General features: G+C 37.8%; 2 protein-coding genes across 5 annotated transcripts in view; one reads left to right on the plus strand and one right to left on the minus strand.

The window, feature by feature from the left end:
* The window catches only part of rai2 (retinoic acid induced 2), a gene marked incomplete at its 3' end in the record, with an annotated part of 43,811 nt that extends 27,186 nt beyond the window's left edge, over nt 1-16,625 (plus strand). For both annotated transcript variants that reach the window (XM_081386820.1, XM_081386819.1), the window contains exon 2: nt 14,852-16,625. In XM_081386820.1, the coding sequence (XP_081242946.1) occupies nt 14,931-16,625 (1,695 nt within the window). In that variant the 5' untranslated portion in view covers nt 14,852-14,930. The remainder of the gene's footprint in view (nt 1-14,851) is intronic.
* Nucleotides 16,626-16,660: 35 nt separating this feature from the next.
* The window catches only part of LOC308703378 (polycomb protein SCMH1), a 47,047-nt gene continuing 39,735 nt past the window's right edge, over nt 16,661-23,972 (minus strand). For 2 of the 3 annotated variants that reach the window (XM_081386817.1, XM_081386815.1), the window contains one exon: nt 16,662-22,606. In XM_081386817.1, coding sequence (XP_081242943.1) covers nt 22,481-22,606 — 126 coding nt within the window. In that variant the 3' untranslated portion in view covers nt 16,662-22,480. Of the gene's footprint in view, nt 22,607-23,972 lie in introns of all 3 variants that reach the window. The other variant, XM_081386816.1, reaches the window with a different exon arrangement.

Here is a 23,972-nt window from a genome sequence, read left to right on the forward strand (position 1 = left end):
TAATGATAACGAATGTATAGGGACGAGCGATCTGCTGTCTGCCACACTCAGATCACATTACCTCATATTTAATTAAAACACCCCTATTTATAGCATCTGCCACCACAGTCCACTGCTGGAGCGTCCCACTGATCTGAGACCAGAGCTTTTTATGTGTGCTGCTGAAGTAAGATCAATCTTTTTTAAAAAATTAAACATTTTTTTTAAACATTTAAATTAGAGATTAGTGACCAATAATCCGTATCGGCCGATAAAAGCAATTGTTTTCACTATCGGCCATCGGCATCAACACAAGTGACGTCACTCTTCAGATCAGCAAACCTTCATCTGTACCGCCTCTTTACGACTGTTTGCCCGTATATGTGTGTGTGTGTGTGTGTGTGGATCAAGTGTCTTAAAGTGAAGACGAAACACACATTGTGATCGCCCCCTGGTATAGTTCATAAACCCCACCCTCTTCATGTAATCGAATGGGATGCAAGCCAAACTAAAAAAATCCAATTATGCTTCGAATAATCTTTTTACGAAGATGGTTTGTCATTTTAGGTTCTTATCTGACGTTTGTTCAAGTGTTCATTTTTTCCAATCAGTTTAATTATTTGTGGGCGGGACTAGTGTCAATTTCGTTGACCAAATCTATGACCAAATGACCAAATCTATGACCAAATCTATGACGAACAATGTTCGTTGACAACCTTTTTTCCATGACTAAGACAAGATGTTAACGAGACGACACCGTCATTAAACGATAACTGTGACTATAATCAACATGCAATATCGTTGACGAAACAAGACGAGACTAAAATGTAGTTAAAAAATCAAAACTTAATCAAAATCTTTGTTTTTGTCGAAAAAAAGGAGGGTAAAAACAAGCAAGCTGGAGTTTATCTCCATTTGAGATTTTTTTGCTTAAAGTCCCCCTGTAGTCAATTATTGTATCCCTTAAACTCATTTTTGATCACCAAAATTACATATTTAAACGTTTTTTTTCCTTAAAAAAATGCCTTAAAATAGCTTGAATGTAACTCGACACCCTCGCCTCATTTAGTATACGTGGTTCTATGAATATGCAAATGAGCCCCGCCTCCACTCACTCAGCTCAGAGATCCACTGGTTGACGATCACACGTTGATCTGATTGGTTACAAGGTAGTTTGTGATGTCAGAAACACCAGCGATTTCAAAGCGTCTTTGGTTCACTGTAGTTTTAAGGAGAAAATACTCAGCAATGGTGTCGACTGATGAATTTACACATGGTTTGTCTTAAAGCACATTAAAAACAGCTCATAAGCCCTATTCGGACAGGACTAGTTTAACAGGGGGACGTTAGAGAAATCTGTTTCACAGACGTACTTTGAGATTTTAATCCTGTCCGAATCTGCCATTTCTGTCTTTTTCTCACACGACCTCTGTAAAAATTCCAGAGCAAATTACCTACTGTTTTTCGTCAAACTCGGCGGTCCTCAGAGAAATCTAATCCCGTCCGAATGCGAATGTCTGTGATTGCCGAAAATGTTGTGTTCTTGTTCTTGTGTGTTTTGGTCAACGTGAACTACCGTACAATCTCTCGCTATCGCGCCGGTATTCAAGTTTCTGCTTTTTGCGCACCGATAATGGATGTAGATGTGTTCGGTACACTGCGAAGAAATAAAAAAATGAAATCAACAAGAAGAGCCAAATCACGTTAAACTGTTAAGACTGGCTACTGTAATATCAGTTTCAGGATTACTTTCATTTCTGCACTTAATTACATAACGTGTAAATTATAAGTTAAAACTTTTTATTCCAGTGGGTTTATTATAAGAACCCAGTTCTATAAAATCATGATGATAAATGTATGTTTAGTTTTTTTTATACTACAATTTTTATAAAATGTTTACAAAACACTAAATACGTGAGGACGTTTTACTTTATATTTCAAAGTGCTTCATTTTAAAAATACTTAATTTCAAAATACATTTGATCAATTCATTCTGAACACGTGATCTTCTGCAATGCCCACATGTAAAACACAGACACTCCTACCTCGGTAATAAACACGGAGATGTTAGTCCCGTCCGAATCCGTACATGAAATCACAGACGTAGGTTGATAAGAATTGTAACTCAAACGTCGTTTGGAAAACTAGTCCCGTCCGAATAGGGACACATAAACAACATTAAAAGCTTGATTTTCACCACAGGGGGATTTTAAATTAAAGTGTCATTCAGTCGTTCTTGTTCCTTCACGAGCCTCTTGTGCCGTTTACTGTCATCAAACCTCAGTGATGAACTGTAATAAATCTAAAAATGAATCTCGACTGTATTTACAATTGTGGCTGCGGAATAAAACATTTTTTTGCTGTTGTTTTAATAGAAAAGCATTAATGTAGTTTGGAATTATTGGATTATTAGGAATTCAAATTTTTGAATTATGACAAATAGCCTATAATAAATCAGGAAACTAGATGAGGTCAAATAAATCATGCGTATGAGTCAACATTATCTCAGTTTGTGCTTATAGGTGAAAGTGCAATAATTCTGCTGTAGTAAAGTGTAAAAATAAAATTTTCAGATAATTGCAATTATAATTTTGAGTTGTGATTATCATTTTAAACATTATGCAGCATGATGAAAATGTGAACGTTTTCAGTGACTAAAACTAGACTTAACGAAAACAGGACATGGTTGTCTAAATATGATGATAACTAAAAAGTTGATACTGTGGCTCCACCTCACGATCACTACGGCACAGACTCGGCTACAAGTGACGTAACCGGTGCAAGATCTTATCAGTTATTTGTGGGATATCATGGCTTAATTTTTCTACAGTGGAAAGAAGTGAGTGCCTTTGTCCACCCTCTGGTCTCTGTAATCTTCCTCTCGCGTCTGTCTGTCTCGGGCCGTTCCGTTCGGTCACAAACACACCATTCATGCGCTGATAAGATCCACACGTGCAGCGCTGACCCTGAAGCAGAACCAGCAGGTGCGGGTCCAGTTTAACCAGAGCGATCACAACGCTGATGTAGAACCAGTAAAGCCTGACAGTGTTTGCAATCTACAGAACGTCCAGCAGCATCTGGGTCTAGATTAAAGTATTAGACACTGGAGATTGTTTGTTTGTTTTTTGTTCGCCCTTTTTCGCCTTTGGCTTTTGGCTTGCTTAGTTGGGGACATTTAATTTAATATTCAACTATATATATATATATATATATATATATATATATATATATATATATATATATATATATATATATATATATATATATATATATATATATATATAAATATAAATGAACTAAATTTTTTACAAGAAAATGAACTATCACTGAACTTACTTAAAGGGTTAGTTCACCCAAAAATGAAAATTTTGTCAGTAATTACTTACCCTCATGTTGTTCCAACCGCGTAAGACCTTCGTTCATCTTCGGAACACAAATTAAGATATTTTTGATTAAATCTGAGAGCTGATCACTTCTCCATAGGCTGCTAGGTGACCGAAACTTGCTGGCCCAGAAAAGTTAATAAAGAGATCGTTAATATAGTCCAAGTGACTCCAGTGGCTCAATCTTAAGTATATCAAGAGATGAGAATACTTTTTGTGCGCAAAAACAAACAAAAATAACGACTTTATTCCACTATTCATTTCCTTCTCTCTGGGCCTCGTAGTGTTTTTGCGCAGCGCGTCTGTGTTGCACGTCAACACGCATCACACACATGACCAGCTTCGGCCAATTGTGAGCCTACGTGGTGACGTGTAACACAGACGCGCGACGCAAAAACACTACGTGAACCAACTAGAGGCCCAGAGAGAAGGAAATGAATAGTGGAATAAAGTCGTTATTTTTGTTTGTTTTTGCGCACAAAAAGTATTCTCGTCGCTTTATAAACTTAAGATTGAGCCACTGGAGTCACTTGGACTATATTAACGATCTCTTTAATAACTTTTCTGGGCCAGCAAGTTTCGGTCACCTAGCAGCCTATGGAGAAGTGATCAGCTCTCAGATTTCATCAAAAATATCTTAATTTATGTTCCGAAGATGAACGAAGGTCTTACGGGGTTGGAACAACATGAGGGTGAGTAATTACTGACAGAATTTTCATTTTTGGGTGAACTAACCCTTTAAGCTGGACTATGACGCTATTTCCTTCTAGAAACAAACTTTGTTTCATTATTTTCCTGTTATCACTGTAAAGCTGCTTTGAAACACTCTGCATTGTAAAAAGCGCTATATAAATACAGGTGACTTGACTTGACTTGACTTGACAAGAATATGTCAGTAACAGAGAAGAAAAACACCATAACATGATGCAGCAAAGCTTTGTTTGCTGTAATGCATGTTGAGAATAGCTGACCTGGGGTCATGTCTTTGTGTAAACACCCTTTAATTAAATTGTGTGTATGTATGTGTGCTTAAGGCACTATAGTTTCCATATTCTGTCCTCCATTGGAACGAACAAAAAACACATTTCAATGGTTTTAAAAATATCAGATCAATCATGACTGTGGGAATCCCATAGACTGTATAAAGCAATGGACGTAGTGTGTGTGACGTCACCCGTAGTGTTTCTGAAGAGCATTTTTGAAGCCCAAAGTGTGTGGAGCCGACCGTCGCCATCTTGGCCGTGCGTCACTCCCGGATAAACGAAAATGGGCAAAATGTCGGGATTAGCTGAGGTGACGTGACGCTAACAGACAGCAGACAAACGGCTAGTATCATCGGCGATCCACCTGTCACTCAAGTGGCCACGCCCTTAATTATGCAGAACTTTAATACGCAGGCTTAATATAATTTACACGGATGATTAATACAAAAAATCACCCCCCTCACAGTTTTCATGAAGGGTACCAGGCTTTCACTTTTTGTACCAGGCTGTAAACACATGTTTTTCTGCTGTAAAGTTGGGCATATTAACATGCGGGTCTATGGGATTGACTCTCTTTTGGAGCCTGTCTCTAGTGGCCAGTTGATGAACTGCAGTTTAAGTCACTTCCGTGTTGGATTCACGAGAGGGACTGGAAGGTTGCCGCTTGGGGAATCCTAAACGCATCTGTTGGTAGATTTTGTTCTGTTGCCTTTAAATGAGAGGAGACTTTGTACAGAGATGATTGTCAGTAGGCATTAAGTGCTCACCACACACACACACACACACACTGCTCTTATTAGAGTGTCTTCTGCGAATGTGTTTGAGTGGTGCTGGATGTACCACATGTGCTGTAGATCTGCAATGTAAGAGTTGCCCAGAGGCAATTCTGCCTATGCGTTCTTCTTCCAGCCTCGCTGAAACACTTCCCAACCCATAAATCCCTTAGAAGTCTCAGACCGCGGGCATGAGACGGCTGACCACGTCACACATGGATGCTGTTTTATTACGGGAAGATCCCACTGGAGCGATGACAAAGGGAGTTACACCGGACCCTTTATGGATCTTGGTGTGGACTTAATCAGTATCAACTTTCAAAAGGTTAATCTGATTGCTTAGCCAAGCATCACTATTAGCATTACTTTTTCAGCTGCCGTGGTGTTGGAGGTATTTTTCACATTCATTTTTTCAGTCTTTAAAGTGTTATAATAAGCCATGAACCAAATCAACCAGCTGTGAGGTGAATCACAAGAGTACAAACTTTGATTTGATATACTTATGGATTAGGGATGCACAATACCGTATCGGCCGATATCGGTTCATTTTTAATGTTATCGTTATCGACCCGATAAGAAAATTTGGCCGATATATTAAAGCCGATAAATAATGTATTATTTCCTTCAGCTGAGACACTTCAGATGCGCTCTGTTCAACATGATGGGTTTTAACGGCTTGAAATATGATTGGAGAAAAAAGTGCAACATGTACAGCACAAATCTGTCATATCGGCTACATAAAATTATAATGAGAACATTTTAATTGTGTGTTTGGGACATGGATTTTAATGGTGAGACTTTTGTTTTTGTGATCAGGCTCTCAAAAATTATATAAAAATTTGGATTTAGATTTATCAGCCAATATATCGGTTATCTGCCTTAAGATATAAAGAATTTTCGGTTATCGTATCGGCCAAAATGTTCATTTCAGTGCATCACTAATATGGATAGATGGTAGATAGTTAGAACTTAGAAACAATATATTTTGCATTATATGAATACTAATATTGAATCATTCTGAGAGCATAGGGAGACTGAGCTTCATGGGAGTGGACAGGCGATTTTAACGCAATTTTGTTGTTGCGATTCTCCAGTTGGAGGACCTTTCTTTGCAGAATCATGGGTAATGTAGTTTTTCACCAGGAATTCCACCGTTGAACACGATTATTTAAAAAAGTTGAAATTCAACAAAGTCCTTCAACAGAAGCGTACAAGTTTTTAAAATATTTTTTTTACTGTGGTTCACATTTTTACTTGTCCTGCCAAACTTTTCACTGGCCCCACCACAAAAAAATAATAATAAATAAAATAAAATAAAATAGCAGTTATTGTTTTCATTGATTTAGACTAATAACCTTAATAAATAAGGTTATGACACCAAAAACTACTAGCCTAACGATTATAAATTTCAAATATTTTGTCAGTAAACTGTCAGAAATAGCCTAAAACGAACAAATAGCCTAATCAAATTACGAGCAATGGCACAAATAAATGCAACAGAAAAAACAGAAATAGTCATAACAGTAGTTTCCAGGTAGAAAAAATGAATCAAATGTAAAATTACTGCATCACAGTCTTCACAGTATAAAGTAAATATAGATGAATCCTTATTAAAGTAACAAAAGTTGTTCTGTTTTCTTGTTTGATTAACATTACAGGGCTCGCAAAATTTCAAAATCGCTGGTAGCCCTTCGGGCAGGCACTCTTCAGATTTTGGTAGCCCGAAATGAATTTTACTAGCCCATATAAAAAGACTACAATTTTTAATGTAGAATATTTATGAGTCAAAACAATGAATCAAAAACTTTTTCAAAACACAAATATCAACAAATATGCATCTGGTAATAACTGAACTGAAATTTGTGTGACCAGTATGGAACATGAATAAGTCTGTGTCTGTGGCTCAGCCCCCAATGAGGGTATGATAAAATAAAATAAAAGTAACTCTTTAGTTTAGGGTCTAATACTCACTATTAACTAGTTTCATTAACATGGAGATGGCAGGGCTTTTTCATCACTGAGGTCCTGAATGTGAGATATGCTAGTTAGGGGGCTCCCCCGAGAAAATTTTGATTCCTCTGATCTACATATGTGCATTTTAAGATGTTTTGAAGGGCAAAAAAAATTGGATAACAATAGCTTTAAAACCATGTAAGTGGGCAGCTGATTATTTTTCTCTCCTTATTTTTCGCATCACACTCCTATTCTCTTTGTTTTTCTCTTGCTCTGTCTCTTCCCCTCCTAAAGCTGAGCTTTGACTGATATAGGCTTTTCATTTTTGTCTGTCAGTGAAGAAAGTTAACAAAGGGTCAACTGACAGGTTGATTTATAAATCATTTTCTCAGACACGTTAATTTACTGAAAGCTACTAGGAAAGCTAGGTAGCCTAACTAAGTTTATTAAATTCATTCACAATATGTACACATTCATTATTGATCTTATTCTTAATACAGGGCCGTAGACAGGGCTTTATAATCAAAGAGGTCCTACATTTAAAGTTATTAGGGGGTTCAAATTTTTTATTTCTCTGATATGTCCATTTCAAGATGTTTGAAGGCCCAAAAAGGATAAGAAATAGCTTTAAAACCATGTCAGCGGGCAGTAGATGATACCTGCTCTCACTTCTTATCCATCACTCTTTCTTTTTCTCTCAGTCTCCTCATCTTGCCCTGGTTCTTCCCCACCTAAAGCTGAACTTTTTTAATTTACTGAAGGCTACAAATTGTATATTAATTCTCAACATGTACACATTCATTATTATTCTTGTGCCTATGATGAAAATGGCTTTGTTAATGCTAATGTCCCCTCACAATGACAGTAAACTAATTATTAGTCACATTACAGGCCTATTTTCAGTTCAAAATGGCGAAATTAGACAAAAGTATATTCATTTGCCTGATTATTTTTGTCATTTGTTTCACATTTATGACCTAAAAAAGCTGTTAAATATGAAATGTTTAGTTTAGCTACTTACATCTTATCTCGCACTTGACCGTAAACTGAAGCGAGTCGCTCTGCTCAAATTCGCGCTCAGCAGCTTCTTGTGAACATAAAGCCCGCCTACTTTGATTTGATTGGTCATCTCAAATATTCTGACATTGACGAGCACCACCGACCAATGAGTGACAGACCAATGAGACTCAGATGAACACACGCACAACCTGTTCTCTCTCTTTCTGACGTGCGCGCCGCTGCGGATTGAAGATAAATAACGCGCTGAATCTGATTATAACAAGACTGAAGCGAACACTATTTCAGATAGCCCGTCGGGCAGGCCGGTTATGCATTTTGGTAGCCCGACTGGAAAACACAACGCCCCGGGACGTCGGGCAGGCGATTTTGCGAGCGCTGCATTAATGGCACAGACAGCAGGTTTATTAGGCTGCTGTCACTTTAAGAGCTGCACAGATCCAATATACTGATACACAGGCCTTATATTTCTCTCCTGTTTATGTTCACTGAAGACATAACTGACTTTGTTTATGAGGATACCCTGATATACCATTGATTAACAACCTCTTAGCTCGCAGTAGGTCTATCTTTAAAGCTTTACAAGTTATCCTTCAAAATGAATTACATTATGGAGAAAATGAATGTGGTTTTACTTCCTGAAGCTGACTGTTGCACTCAGTGTTAGGGCTAGTGACTGGAACAAACCACTAACCATCATTATTAAGCTTTGGCTAAACTACTTTTCTAAGCAGTTGGCTTAGAAAATGGGCTTTTGGATGATAAAATAGCCCCAAAAAACCCATAGACTTGCATTGATGAAGGGATGCAAGCCGTATCTACAGGCCAGAGACCAGTTGCATTAGCTAAGCCACTATGTTAAGACTGTGTCTTAAGAACTAGTTTGACCTACTAGTTTTAGCAACTTTCCAATTAGACCAATCTACCATTTTTTGTAACTGACTTTAAAAAGTTAGGAGCAGTCTTGATGAAAAAAATGAAATGACTAACATTTAAGACTAGTCCAAGCATTTTATGCTAGGGATACATTGATATGAAAATTTTGGCCGACACCGATAATTCTTTATATTTGAAAGCCGATAACCGATATATTGGCCGATAAATCTAAATCCATAAGTTTTGAGAGCCTGATAACAAAAACAAAAGTCTCACCATTAAAAGCCACGTCCCAAACACACAATTATAATGTTCTTTTGATAATTTTATGTAGCGTATATGACAGTCTTAACTGTTGCACTTTACTGTATTGTCCTTTCTGAAGTGATTTTAATCATATTTTAAGCAATTTAAAACCATCATGTTGAACAGTGCTCATCTGAAGTGTCTCAGCTGAATCCATTATTTATCGCCTTTAATATATCGTCCAGTTTTTCTTATCAGGCCAAAAACGACAACATTAAAAACGAACATATATCGGTCGATACCGATATGGTGGCCGAGATATCCTGTATCCCTAGTTTATGCAACCACATACTAACTCACTAAAAAAACACTCTTTTTTGGTGGACCACCTCAACTGAAGTCTGTTGTCAGTCGAACTTGAGTCTACAACAGAAATCTGGTGTGAAAAACAGATTTGCACGGATAGTTTGATGTCTAACTGAACATTCATTCTGCGATGTAGACCTCAGCTTCCTAGAGCCGAGAGACTTGTTAAGCTAGTGGAAACCTAACTCGGCTAATATCATTGCCAGATCAGCAGTGCTGAGATAAGACGACTGTGGTGTGTGTGAGATCAGGATGATGGCGGATTCAAGGATCATTTCTGGGGGAAACGGCACAGGAGATTGATTTATTAGCCCTGCGGTTGGCATGACAACAGCGGCCTGTGGATGGAATAGAAGATTGTTGCTAAATTGTTCCATCTGTTCCATTTTCCAGTTGTGGTTGCCCGGGGATTTGTCTTCTATTATTTGATAGATGAACTCCAGGATAGATTCCTCTTGATGAATGTGATCATATCAAGTCAGCAGCAAACCGAAGCACTGGCGATTCGAGTGTCTTACACGGTGTCCCATTTTAGACAATGAAGGTCAATAAAGAGCCTGTTGGATTGTGACATCTGCCATTATTATTTGTAATACAAAAAATAAAATGTTATTCATTTACGAATATTTATGTATTTATTTATTTATGCATACATATTTATTATTGATTTAATAAATATTACATTCAATAAAAATGTATGTATATATATATATATATATATATATATATATATATATATATATATATATATATATATATATGTATATATGTATGTATGTGTATATTATATAATTATATAAAAATCTAAAGTATTACCAATAATATCGATGAATATTTTATTTGTTTGTTTATTTATTAGGGGCGTAACAGTGCACTCATGTTACGATTCGGTTACTTACGCTACTTTAAAAAAAGCCCAAATAGTTAAAATTATGTTTTTTTTTTTTTCATTATCACTTCTAATAAATATGGTAAACATTTAACAAAAAGTAAACTAAAATAATGAATTTAAAGTGAGTGTTGTCAGTGAATAGTGATGCCAGTGAATGCCCAAGTAGGTTTGCTGAAGTCTAACCTCGAGCTCATACAGATCTGTCCGTGTCCGTGAACATTCGATGCTTCCCGTCTAGACAGTGTTAATCATCACATTCCAGATCAGACCGGCATCAAAGCTCAAACTTCACTTCACTTGATCTGGACGAAACACTTCCAGTAAACACACTCATTGCACCTCAAAGTTTCACATCTGTTTCTGCCTTTTTTGCTTTTTCGTTTGCCAGCCACAGGCTTTTGCACTGACAGATAAAGTTAGTCATACCCTAAAATATTCATTAAGACATCTTGCTTTTGATATTTTATCCAGGTTATGTCTAAAAGGAAAATAAAAATGAAATGTTATATTAAATTGCAATCCTATTCTTTTTTTATTTTTATTTTGGGGTGAAGATTAACCCAGACATTTCTTTTCTCATTTTTATTGTTAATTGCATCACAACAGCATAGGCCTACTTAATTTAGCTTTAACGACTCAGGAAACTGAATCTACAATCACATGAGAGCGATTCTCCAAGGTTTTGTTGTTGTGACCTTTGAGATGCCGCAGCAGCAGATGGTGCGTTTGGTGGCTCTTTTATCTGTATTCTTAGGTTACTGTAATGTTTTCAGCTGATTTAGTGTAGAGATCTATCCGATCTCACCTGCTGCTGGGAACACACACACTCTTGTGCTTCTGTAATGCTGTTTGCATTAACCGTCTCACACTGCCGGAATCCATCGGCCCACAGAAAGCCCATCTGGAACACAGTATCTCAGAAACAAATCACGCCGAGGGTTCGGTGACGCACCTTGTTGGCTTTCCAATGGTAGATTGTAATTTATCGACTTTTATCCCAGCTCAGGATTTATGTCCAAGTTTTTGGCTGTTCCTCTCATAGACTGTAATTGGGTAGCATTTGAAGCATGTGCTTGTTTTCCAAAGACTTCAGCAAAACACACTGTTTTGAGCCAAGTTACGTCACTCAGCGCCTTTGGCATGGAGAATACGGAAACTAAGACTAATGTTAATTTACTTATTTTTTTCATAAACTTTCATTCGTTTTCTAATAAGGCATACACTTCAAGCATGAGGTCTGAAGAGGATCAAATCAATCAATACACTTTTGACCGGTACTGTATATGGGTCAATGACATGACGGGTCTTTTTTTTTTTTTTTGTCCAAAGGCCTTAATAATAATAAAAAAACAAATATATAACATCCAAAGTATGTAAGGTAGTACAACTTGATCTCTTTTACTGAATCCAGAAGGTTTTAATTATATTTTACTACATATAAAGGTATTTTAAAGATTTTGAAGTGTCAAAAGGTCATTCGGTAAAACCGATATAGTAAATATTTAAATGGAATAATATTGTTTTTAATAACTAAAGGAACTACAATAATACAAATATAAAGCAGATAAGGCTCTTTTTTTTACATTTCCCATTTTCTCCTTTCCCTGTGCAATGTTTTACTTGAATATGTTGGAGTGTTTAGAGTAGTCCAATAAATCATTACATTTATGAGATCAGTGATAATTTTTTTAATATTTCTTCTGTGGTACACACTATATACTATCTCAACATCAATGTCAAATCAGTTTTTAACTTTCAAATCAGTGGTTAAACCGAATGACTTTTTTGGTGACATTTTTTCCATCTTGTAAAAAATGACAAAAAACTGTGTTAATTGATTATACAAACCACAAAATCTTATTGTTAACACCTGGGTAAACTAAAAAAATGGTTTCAAATATAGTTATATCTCTATTCTTATTTTTTTACACTTTTAAAAACCTTATTCGTCAATGACCCACATATAAATTAATATAATTAATTGCAAACTTTGCGTCAAATTTTACATTTGAATGTCTAGCCTATATAAGACCAGCTGGAAATGATCACTTCAAACTGGTCTTGTGTGTTGTAGAGATATGCATCTTTGACAACTTTACATTATTTTGTGTATATTTGATCCTCTTCAGACCTCATGCTTGAAGTGTATGCCTTGTTAGAAAATGAATTAAAGTTTATGAAAATCAAGCATGAGGTCTGAAGATGATCAAATCAATCAAATATATACACAAAATAATGTAAAAGTTGTCAAAGATGGATATCTCTTCAACACACAAGACCAGTATGAAGTGATCATTTCCAGCGGGTCTTAAATGCTTCCAAATTTTCTGAAATTTGACACAATGTTTGCAATTAATCATATACATTTGTACACTACCGTTCAAAAGTGTATAATGTTCATCAGCAAACTCATCTTAGTCTACAAAGACTGTTATTTTGCATTTTCATTTTGATGGAAGGTCAAGTGCGTTGAATTGTAATAGGTATCCCATACATATAGAGCATTCACAAAATATGCTTCAGAATATCGTTTGAGACACAAAATAATGCAAGGCAGTTTATTAGTCTCATGGTCTGGTCTTGGATCAGTTTTTCCAAACAGCAGGACTCAACAATTGAGGGTTGATTCAGGGTCGGGGAGAAGCACTGTCACGGGGTAATCGGAGAGGAGCAGATGTGTCGAGGTCGTCTGCTTCCTTATCTGACTTTTTCCACTGTTCTTTCTGTCTGTTTGGCAATGGAAATTCACAGAAGTGGTTCTGTAATTCACCCTGGGACACAGTTGGTCCTAAATCAGTTGGCAGCTTTCTTTTGTTTCGCAGCTTGCCTGAAAAAATGCAGATAAGGCCATTCTATGAGTCTGCCTTTAGCCTTCATTAGCATTGCATTTATATTTTTGAACGATTTACTTGTGGATAAATACACAAATTGTTGCTCTTATATAATTTTGGAAACAGTGCCAATAAAATCATACGTTGATGAATTGGTAGTGAAAACAACTGCAAAAGTTGGTTTTAGTGTTGTTTGTGGTTGATGCATGTGTTCAGGTCATCCTGTTAGCATTCGAAAAATGTTGCAATGCTTAATGGGTACTTAGCGCAGACCAAAAATATGCTGCTTTGAGAGCCGCTTCTTTGAAAGAGTCTCCCTGTTTCTGTCCCTTGATCTCTTTTCCCTTACACTATCCTTTTGCACTTTCCTTTTCTCTCTTTCCCTCCCTCGTTTAATTTCTTCCCATCTCTCTCCTTATTCTTCAAGGTACTCTTTCTTTCCTTATTTCTGTCTCTCTGGCGTTCTTTCGCTCTCTCTGTGTTTGCCAGAAGGAGGTTCACTTCGTAGTCTTGGCAGCATTTTGTGTAATAAACTCCACACTAACGCTGGCTCATAAACAAATAAACCCAGGCACTCTGCGACGTAATTTCATCAAATCCTCCCCCGTGCTCTCTTTGCTCTCCTACCACGCCAGCGAAGCCATCTGTCTGTGCGAAAGGTTCTCAGTCTTTGTAAACTCTCCTCTGGTGTCTCCCATAATTTTGTATTTGTGTCTGCGATTCCACTCCCGTGTCATGACATCATCCTGAAAGCTTAAAGCTCTTTTGTAGACAAAAACAGATGGCTGAACTTTCAGCTGGAAAGAAAACAATGGCTCTTTAGTGCCTTGTTAGCTTTGGGTATTAAGTTGTAGTGGACAGGTAAGGATATAACAGATTAAAAAGGTTTACCAACAATTACTACGTTGACTATTGTGGTTTACAACGATACATTGGTAACCCTTTACAATACGGTTCATTGGTTAACATGAACTAAGAATGAACAATACTACTTCAGCATTTCTTAATCTTAGATATTATTAGTTTCAACATTTACTAATACGTTATATTCTCAACTCAACTCAACTGTTATTTATAAAGCATTTTCAAAACCATTGGAATGGACCAAAGTGCTGTCCATAAATAGTAAATAACTCTAAGATACATAGAAACATATAATAACATCAAAACACGACACCAAGAAAATCATATAACCAATCACTCACAGTTCTCAGACCTAATCAAACGCCAAAAGCTTGATAAAATAAGTATTTAAGTCCTTTTTAAAAGTATCCATGCTTGATGAGGATTTTAAAGATAATGGCAATACATTCCAAAGTGCAGTTAGTAAATATACGTTATATTAGTTAATGCACTGTGAAGTAACACGAACAAACAATGAACAGCTGGATTTTTATTAACGAACACTGACAAAGATTAATAAATACTGTAACAAATGTATTGCTCAATGTTAGATCATGTTAGTTAATACATTAACTAATTAACCTTATTGTGAAGTGTTACCGATACATTTGTCGCCAACTGCTAATCCACTTTTCCCATTTGATTCTAGGGTTTGTCCTTCCAACTGAAGAAAACCATGAAATCTGCCACTTACAGCACCTGAAAGAGATTTACATAATCAAGACGCAATGGAAGAGCCGTACAAAGATTCTGTAGCCGTAGACATGGCGAAGCCCCAGGAGGAGGCCACCAACACTGATGCAGTCGGGAAACTCGAAGGAGAAGCCACTCCAATTATTACAGCCGAGACATGGAACGTGAGTTCTCCAACCATCACAAAACGATCCCTATCACCCCTGCTAACAATACAAGCCACCCCAGTGGTGACCCCGGCTGCGGAGTCTCCCAATGGTGTCGCCCTAAAGGTTGCTACAACTGTGCTTCAACCAATCTGCTTGGGAGAGAGTCCAATGATGTTGCCCATCCTTGCCGGTCCAGCTGCCTCTCAAGTTGGACAATCAGGGACAACTTCATATCTAATGACTAGTCAAGGTCCTGTATCCCTACCTCTGGTCTTGGAACAACAAGTCCTCCAACATTTGAATCCTCAATTACTTCAACAAACAGCGACTTGTCCTCTCCCTCTACAGAACAACATACTGTGCCAGAACCCTTCCCTTGCTCTCGGACCACCTCCAGTCCTTGACCAGAAAGGCTCAAATCCAGTGTTGGATACTAGTCTACTGACTCTTCTTCAGAACCCTAACTTTGCAGCAATCTTGCAGGACCTCTTCCCTGGCCAAGGGAACTCTTCGCCCGGTTGTCACCAAGCGTCTTCCCCGCAAGTAGACCTCGCCTCTGCGTTTCTTTCTCCTCCGCCTCTTACACACCCCTACATTTCTCCACTAGCCTCTCTGGTGCCTCCAGCCACCCTTCTCGTGCCCTATCCTGTTGTGATCCCGCTTCCAGTGCCTCTTCCAATCCCAGTGCCAATCCCAGTCCCGGTCTCAATGTGCAAGGACTCAAAGATTGAGGTAGACTCGCCTAAACCGGCTTGTACTTCGAGCAAAAGCACACAGACGTCACCTAGTGACATCTCCCCTCATTTGACATTAGCCAACAGGGAAATGGCACTAGTCCAGCAACCTTTTCCCTCTTGCTCGTCCCCTGTAGCGACAGACGGAGAAGTGCTAGACTTATCCATAAGGGCGCCTCAACCGTCAATGCATGTTGATATTCCTCAAGGGATCCAAGCATTTCAGCAAGACAGTGTCCTTGATTTGTCTGTACCTAGTATAAGAAAGACATGCATCAAGTCTTGTAGCACGTACGGGCCACTGGCCCCAGAGCGGGAGAGATTGTGCCACATTGGGGACGATGTTAGCAGCGGGGCTTTGGCTCTTGGGGTTCTTCGACCGGTAGATTGCACGCCGAAGCTAGATACCAAGTTGCTGAGTGGTTTAGCATCTCTAGAGTTCAGCAGACAGCACAAGTGGGTTGTAGATAGCGGTCATGGTAGCGCTATGGCTGAAGCTGTACATAACTCTGCGCTCTCCGGAAGCGGCAACATTGAGATCGTCAGCACGTCGCAGACTGCCAAAGTCATCGTGTCGGTCAAAGACGCCATGCCTGCCATATTCTGCAGCAAGCTAAAAGGATTGTCAGGCGTTTCTACTAAGAACTTTTCCATTAAACGTGACTCGAGTCAGGGGGGATTCGCAACACTGCCCAGGATCCCGGGGGATCAGCGAGGAGAATCAAGTGACCCGCTCAAAAAGATCTCCAAAAACAGAGGTATCAAACTGAAGAAAGTGAGCTCCCAGGAGATTCACATACTCCCCATAAAGAAGCAGCGACTGGCAGCGTTTCTACCCAGAAAATAACACATGCTCTTGCTTTAAGAGTGAGAAGGGAAAACCAAGGACATGGGCAAAGAAACAGCTAGAGAAGTAGCTACTGTGAAAATAATCGGTCTGAGAAATTTAACCAGGGTATGATGATGCTAAATGCATTCCTGGCAGAAACAAGGCCTAAAGCTTGTTTTCCAAGCTGTCCATATGATTTAGACTGATGCAGGCTGCCTCTGGCCTGACATTTAATCCATTCATTATAAAGCATTCAGCTGAAGTCAACAGGATAATGCTCCAAGTAAAAGAACCAATCTGAACAGGCCAAACTGCACTACTACTGATATTCTTTAGCATTTGCAGCATTAATGCCAGAATCGTTTCCCTTCCTATGCATTTTGATTTTGGTCACACATCCTCATGAATGATTCATCACACTTAATCTGCATTGCCATTAATATGCATGAGATCTGTTTTGAAACCTGGCCAGCTGTCAGCGAGAAACACATCGTGTAGTGTTGCTGACAAATTCTCCTCTTGCTAATATGCTTTTTTTTGCCGAACTCTTGCTCTCCTGTCGCTGTTTACACTTGGAGTGCAAGACGTTTCCCATTTTTGGTCCTAATGAACTGTAGAAGGGGAACCGTGACCTTTTGCTTCCCTAATCACTGTATTAATCAGTGGGGCATTGGAGCGGAGGATCCTCTTTGAAGAACAGGAGGGGTAAGCAGTTAGCATGGCAGCCTGATAATGACTTGGCAAAGCGCAGACCTCAGTTTCATTAAGTCTGATGATTGGAGGAAATGGTTGTCAGTAGCAACAAAGCATAGTTTTCATCATCCTCCCTTCAGGGGGGGGGGCGGAAAACCTCCCCCCACCCGCCCCCAACCAAATTAAAACTAAATAATCATCAGGGGTTCGTCCCTAAACACAACAAATCTGAGTGAAATGGCTTATTAATGCTGTTTTTATGGCCGTAGGTTCAACTCCAAGTCATTTATTTAATTTTTTCAGCTGTGTGAACACACACACACAAGGAGAGTTTAAGTTTTAACAGTGTACGGATTTTAATGGTCTTTATGACGATACCTACAGTGTTTTGGACGGTGAACTAACCAAAATGGACCGAAAGTGTTTAAAACTAAATCCCTCAGCAAGCATCATGGTCATTTTTTCATTGTTACTGGTCTTATTGTGCAAGATTCATCAGTGTATGTTATTCCACGTGTTTTGTAATCTTTCATGACAATGAGAGGACTTTTATTGTCTTTCTGGGTGATGTCAGCAAGGTTGCACAAGCAATAGGCTAACATTAAAGCTATTCAGTCAATGTTTTAAGCTACTGTTGCAAATCTTGATAATAGATAATGCAGCAATTTAAAGCCAAGTAACATTACTGGAATACAGTTTTCCGCAATAATAGAAAAATTGAAAAAGTAAGAATATGGGGAGATGCTCTCGACCTTCAGTCCCAGTCAAAAGGCCTCTTCAAAAGTGTGTGCTGGTGATCTTTACAATTAGGGCCGGCTTCATTCTCACTCTTTTCTAATGGATAAAACCAAGTGCCACCCTACATTTACTTTTCATTCAAAAACAGATTGTGAATGCACTAAAATCGGTATTATTGTAGCTTTCATGTGGTTGTGATTTTTGGAGTTTGATTGATAGCGTGAGGGCGTGTATCGAACCGCAGGTTTCCACCCTCTCTTTAACCTTCTGATCATCCCAGTTCAGTAATCAACTTATTAAAACGGTTGACAGACACCAATCACAAACTGAAATTAGCCCCGTGAGCATGTCATAACTTAAACGAGATATCTATATAGAGAGAAAGAAAGATTTTTGCATTGTGACATTATTATTTGAGACAAATTCATTTTCCCGCTAATAATTGTGTATGTATGTGTATATTTACTACAAAATATTACTGTATTACAAATTTGTAGAATTTTGTACTAGTAAAACAGTAAATACATTTTAAACATTGACTTTTTGTGCATTACAATAATGAGAATTTGGATGTGAAAACGCCTGGTGTTTATGATGAAAATAATACCACAATGCAAAAAACAGGCTTCATTTTTTCTTTAAGGAAAATCAAATGGCTTATTTCTGATAATTTTGGGGTGCAATATGACAATTCACCCAAAATATAATTTCCGAACAACGTGAGTGAACTTAATAAATCAAATATTGTTCTATAGCGAACATGGTACATTCCAAACACACAGTGTGTAGTTAAAATAATTAACTGGTAACTTTTAAATGCAGACAGAACATCTGCCAGATGTAAGCTAAATAATCTTGATCTTGGGCTACGGCCAAACCAAGATGAGTCTAATTTGGTCACAGATGAAGATTTAAGGAGCAATATAATGGATTGGCTCAGATGAGACTTTCCTTCAGGCCACTTTCAGCAGAACCGAAATGAGATCTTAGACGCTCCCTCAGAATAGTCCATAGAAGAAAAAAGGAAAATGAAAATGAGCCAGGATTCATTTTGACTTGTCAGTGTGAAATGTGCTGACTCGTGTTTGTGTGTTTGTTTATTGGAATTCCTGCAAGGCGTCCGAGTTCAGGAAAGGATTTCATGTCGAACTGATTGAACTTCCTCAAAATAGCAGCTTGACAGATTTCCTCCATTTTCACACAGTTCGCTCAAGTATTGGTTTATACAAATAATACATTTGATGAACTGCTGTGCAATTTATTCCTTGTTTTTTTTTCCTGTCAGTACTGAAATGTGTGTGTGTGTGTGTGTGTGTTTACTGTAAAGCCTTAAATCATTTCCCGGCCAGCATGATATATTTTCACTCTTCCCAGATCTACACGAAAGAAAAAAACAATCACCATCAGCATGAATACCAGAAGTTTATGAATAAACCATGACTGTTTCTATGATGTGAATTAATTTATGTGTCAGATGACCCTCCAACTCTTTTATAGGTACTGAAATTTTAAGTATTGAATGTTTTTTTTAACCATGAACAACTTTTGTAAATAACTGAATGGGTAAAAGAATGAAAAAAGAGAGTCTGGTGATGTTTTAAATTATTTATTTATTATTTGTATCATTTAAAATGTCGAAAAATGTGTATGTGACGAATGCATTAGCTTTAAAAATTTCATGATTAAAAACGTCTCTGGTATCAAGAGCGAAGCTTGTTTTTTTTTTTGTTTTTTTTTCAGTTTTCGAACATTTCATGACAAGTATTGATATTCAATAATTTGCTTAATCTATATGGCACGACGTTACGAATACATTTGATTTTTTTTTTTACAAAAAAATGAAAAGTTCAACAAAGGAACTGAATAATAATCTAAACAATCACATTCACAACTAACTTGAAATGCTACGATACAAAAGATGGAAAAAAACCTGAGAAGTCTCAAAGTAAAGCAAGGCAGTTTTTAAAATGGACATTTCCTCCCGGTAAAAAGCGCTGGAAGGCAGTTCAAGATATATTCAACAACCAATCCGTAACGTATCGTCACATTTCCCACTTCCATATACAACGTGTTTAGCTTAAAATATTTCTTCTCTACAAAAATGTACATTCCTGTTGCTGAGTTTTATGGTTAAACCCATAATACACCATTGACGTCTGATCTATCAATGCAAGTGATAAAATATCAACATAAACTTCAGGATAAAGATGGGAGGCCAGTGCAAAACACACCGGCATTCACATTACATCAAATTCCCACTATTTTAGTGATATTTCTAATAGTTCAATGACACCTACAGCAATGCTCGACTGAAGTGATGTGGTGTCTGTTGAATACTGTCCTCCGGCATCCGGTTTTAACATCTCACCGTGACTCTGCAACACTTCGTAACACACACATCAAACCCAAACATTCCCAAGATAAGAGCTCGACGTGAAGGCCTCGGGTTTCTGTAACAAAACTGACGCCAAGTCAAACAAAAAGCGCTCTGGAACGGCGACACTCGTGACACTGACAGATTTCCCCATCCTTCGCTTCTTTAGAGAGGACTGGGAAACAAGTAGCGACTGAAGAAAAATACAGCAGACGGAAAACTACAACGATCATTTATAATCAGTGCTGTTCACTGATGCATTTCAACTATTATGGGCTATACATTAAAGATTTACACATTTGAATTGCATGTAAAATTTCCATTCATACGGCTTTAACATAAACTGATAAATCTGTATATTTTTCAGTCATACATTTAATAAAACAGCTTGGATTTCTGTAATAACAATTTGAAATACACAATAACCATATTTATCATCAACATGTCCAAGTCGTTTCAATCTCATACATTTGAACTAATTGACTTGTTCCACAGTCTGATATATTTTAAACATGTTTATACTTTTTAACTGGATGCATTTTTCACACTTGAAAATGTGATTATTTAAAGAGAATCAGTTATTATTATTATTATTTTTGTTTGAGTGCAGAAATCGTATCTGTTTTTGGTTTATGTATGACTGAAAATATAATCACTTTAAGTTTAAAACTGTCGAAATGGATTGAAATTATATATATTTATACCATGGTCTGGGTGAATACTCGATTCTGATTGGCTGCAGGGTGTCCATTAAAAAGTGATAGAGGACACCTAGTAAAGGAGTTCTGGTGAAACTGACTGTTTACCGTTCGAAATTAATAAATAAATGCGCTGGCTACATCAGCTGTGAGTAACCATAGCAACAGGCAGTCAAAGTATCCGTTTACAATTTATTGTATCAAAACAAAACTGAAGGGTTCTACGATGTGAGTAACCATAGCAACAGGCAGTAAACTGAAGGGTTCTACGAGCTAAGCGGACTATAAATATCTCCGGTTGCTAAATAAACCATCAGACGTAACCAGGGAAATCAAGTTATTGTTTGTAAAAACTTTAGATTTCGATTGTAAAACTAATTAAAATATAAACTAATGTTTTAAAAATGTGTTATTTGGCAAGTGACCATGGTATAAGCGGGTTAATGCCCTTCGAGGTGTCCACTGTCAGGTATTAATTGACTCCGCTGCGCGTCGGACGGTTTACGCCTCGCCATCGTCCGTTAATACCTGACAATGGACACCTCGTCGGGCATTAACCCTTACTTATGCAACTCAATTACGTAAATCTTAAATTTAGGCCTGAATATACTGGTGTGTTTTACTACTTTGAGAACGTTTTTCTACAATGTGTTTGAAATAGATGTGCGGAGTGAAAACTTTATGGATTTACACTCTTAAAATTTCATGTATGACCAAATATGTTGCAAAGCAAAACTCCTTTCATTCGCTCACAGAAACAAGCTCGGGTTTTCTTAGAACAAAAATAATAATTCTGCCATCATTTACTCACTGACTGTATGAAAACGAGCAGCATGAACATTCTTCGAAACGTCTTTTTTTTTTCTCGTTCGACGGAAGAAATAAAATCACGCGGGTTTGATGACAGAACTTTCTGTTTTAGAGAACTTTTCCCGTAAGATCGTGAAAACGTGATGCGTGTAACTCGAATGCGAAGTGTTTGTTTGACGCCAACTAAACACACAAACAAGACTTGCAAAAATTTTCAGTGGCACCTGTGAACTTGTAGGACGTCACAGGGAGGTAGAGCGATTAATCAGACTCAGAAACGGCCATTATCGATGAGATAATCGTCCCGTAAAGCCTCGGCATCTTTGGGGAGACGAGATCGCAGGAAGTAAGAACTGACTTCCTGTTTGTTCCTGACGAGGAGGTTAGAGGTTCGTTCCCAGAGAGCGTAGCGTCACTAGTGTTCCTCAGGTTGAACATGAACGTCCTGTAGAGATGGTGTGTGTGTGTGTGTGTGTTTATGGAGAGACGAGCGAGCAGCACACAGTGATTTCCCATCAGCCCCCTCTGTAGCAGCGTGTGTGTGTGTGTGTGAGTGTGTTTCACTGCTTCCCCTGCTTGAGTCTCTCGATGTGATGGCAGAGTTTGAGCGCTGGTCCCAGTTTCAGACCCATGTACTTCATCACCATGTCGCTGCGCAGCAACATCAGCGCTTTACCGTCGATCTCCTGCAGAGAGAAACAACACCAGTTTTACCGCTGATGATGTCAGGACCAGTGGCAGCCAATCAGAGCTTCCGATTTATGTGACCAACCTGATCCTTTAAAAACTTTAAAAAAATTAACCTTCTGTTCACCCTTATGTCATTACAGACCTGTATGATTTTATTTATTATGCAGAACAAGATAGAAAAGATATTTTGAGGAAAGCCGAGGTCTAAACAATATTGGACCCCATTGACTTGCATTGAATTTTTTGGCACCTCCGATTCTCAATAACTTTATTTCTCTGCACTTTGAACTTTAAAACTTTGCAGACCTTATACATGCACAATCAACTTTATTACCAGTGTTGTGTGTAACTCATTACAAGTAACTTGAGTTATGTAATCAGATTACTTTTTCAAGTAACTAGTAAAGTAACGCATTACTTTTTCAATTTACAACAAAATATTTAAGTTACTTATTCATATTTATTGATTGACAGTTCTCATGTCCTCATGTTGAGAGACATAAAGTGAGGAGGTGTGTGTGTGCACTGTTTATACATGATGGTTATTTTAGTTCTAGTCTAAATGTGAACATGCATTTACTCATCTCACTTACACGAAAACATTCAGTATTCCTCAAAATGATTAAAAACAATGCAATGCAATATCAGAATTTTGCGTAAAACTATTAAATTACACAAATATACTTTATGTATTTAATCTCACTTTATTAACCAATGTCTTTGCTGCTGACCTTCAATGATCTAATTCAACCATACTAATAGACCCTTTTACAGTTGGTAAACACGGTGACGTATTTGTGTGGGCGGAGCTTAGCTGGAGGCAGAAAGATCCCTCTGGCCGCTTCACTAACGTTAGTTTGCAAGTTTTGTTAGCTTGTTTTTTAACAATGACTGGAGAAAATCCGATTTTGTCTTAATGTGCAAGGTCACTCACTGTCCAGGACCGCGATTGTTATTTGCAAAAGTTCATTTTAACGGACGGAACCAGATGACCGTACACGCTCAGTCAATGGACGAACGGACAGGATTAACGTTAACACTACCTCCGGTTGAGTGGCCTGACTTCTACACCTACCCGATAGAGAAACTGAGGGTAAAGAGAAACTGAGGACATATAAATATATTTAGATGCCTATAATATAACTATGTGCTGAATGGTCATGTAAAGACTTGAGTGGTTCAATCCGCAGTTCTGCCTAGCCAGCGCCAAGACGGCAATGTAAAGAGTGACACTACGGTGCAATTTTAATGATATGAATATTTTCTAGAAATAAAAATTCCAGATACAGCATACTCATTTTTCATTGATTCTTGCACCCAAGAACACAACAAGATGACTTTTAATAATAAAAATAATAATTT

This window comes from Scardinius erythrophthalmus (genome assembly GCF_964197995.2).
Source record: "Scardinius erythrophthalmus genome assembly, chromosome: 15".
NCBI lineage: Eukaryota > Metazoa > Chordata > Actinopteri > Cypriniformes > Leuciscidae > Scardinius > Scardinius erythrophthalmus.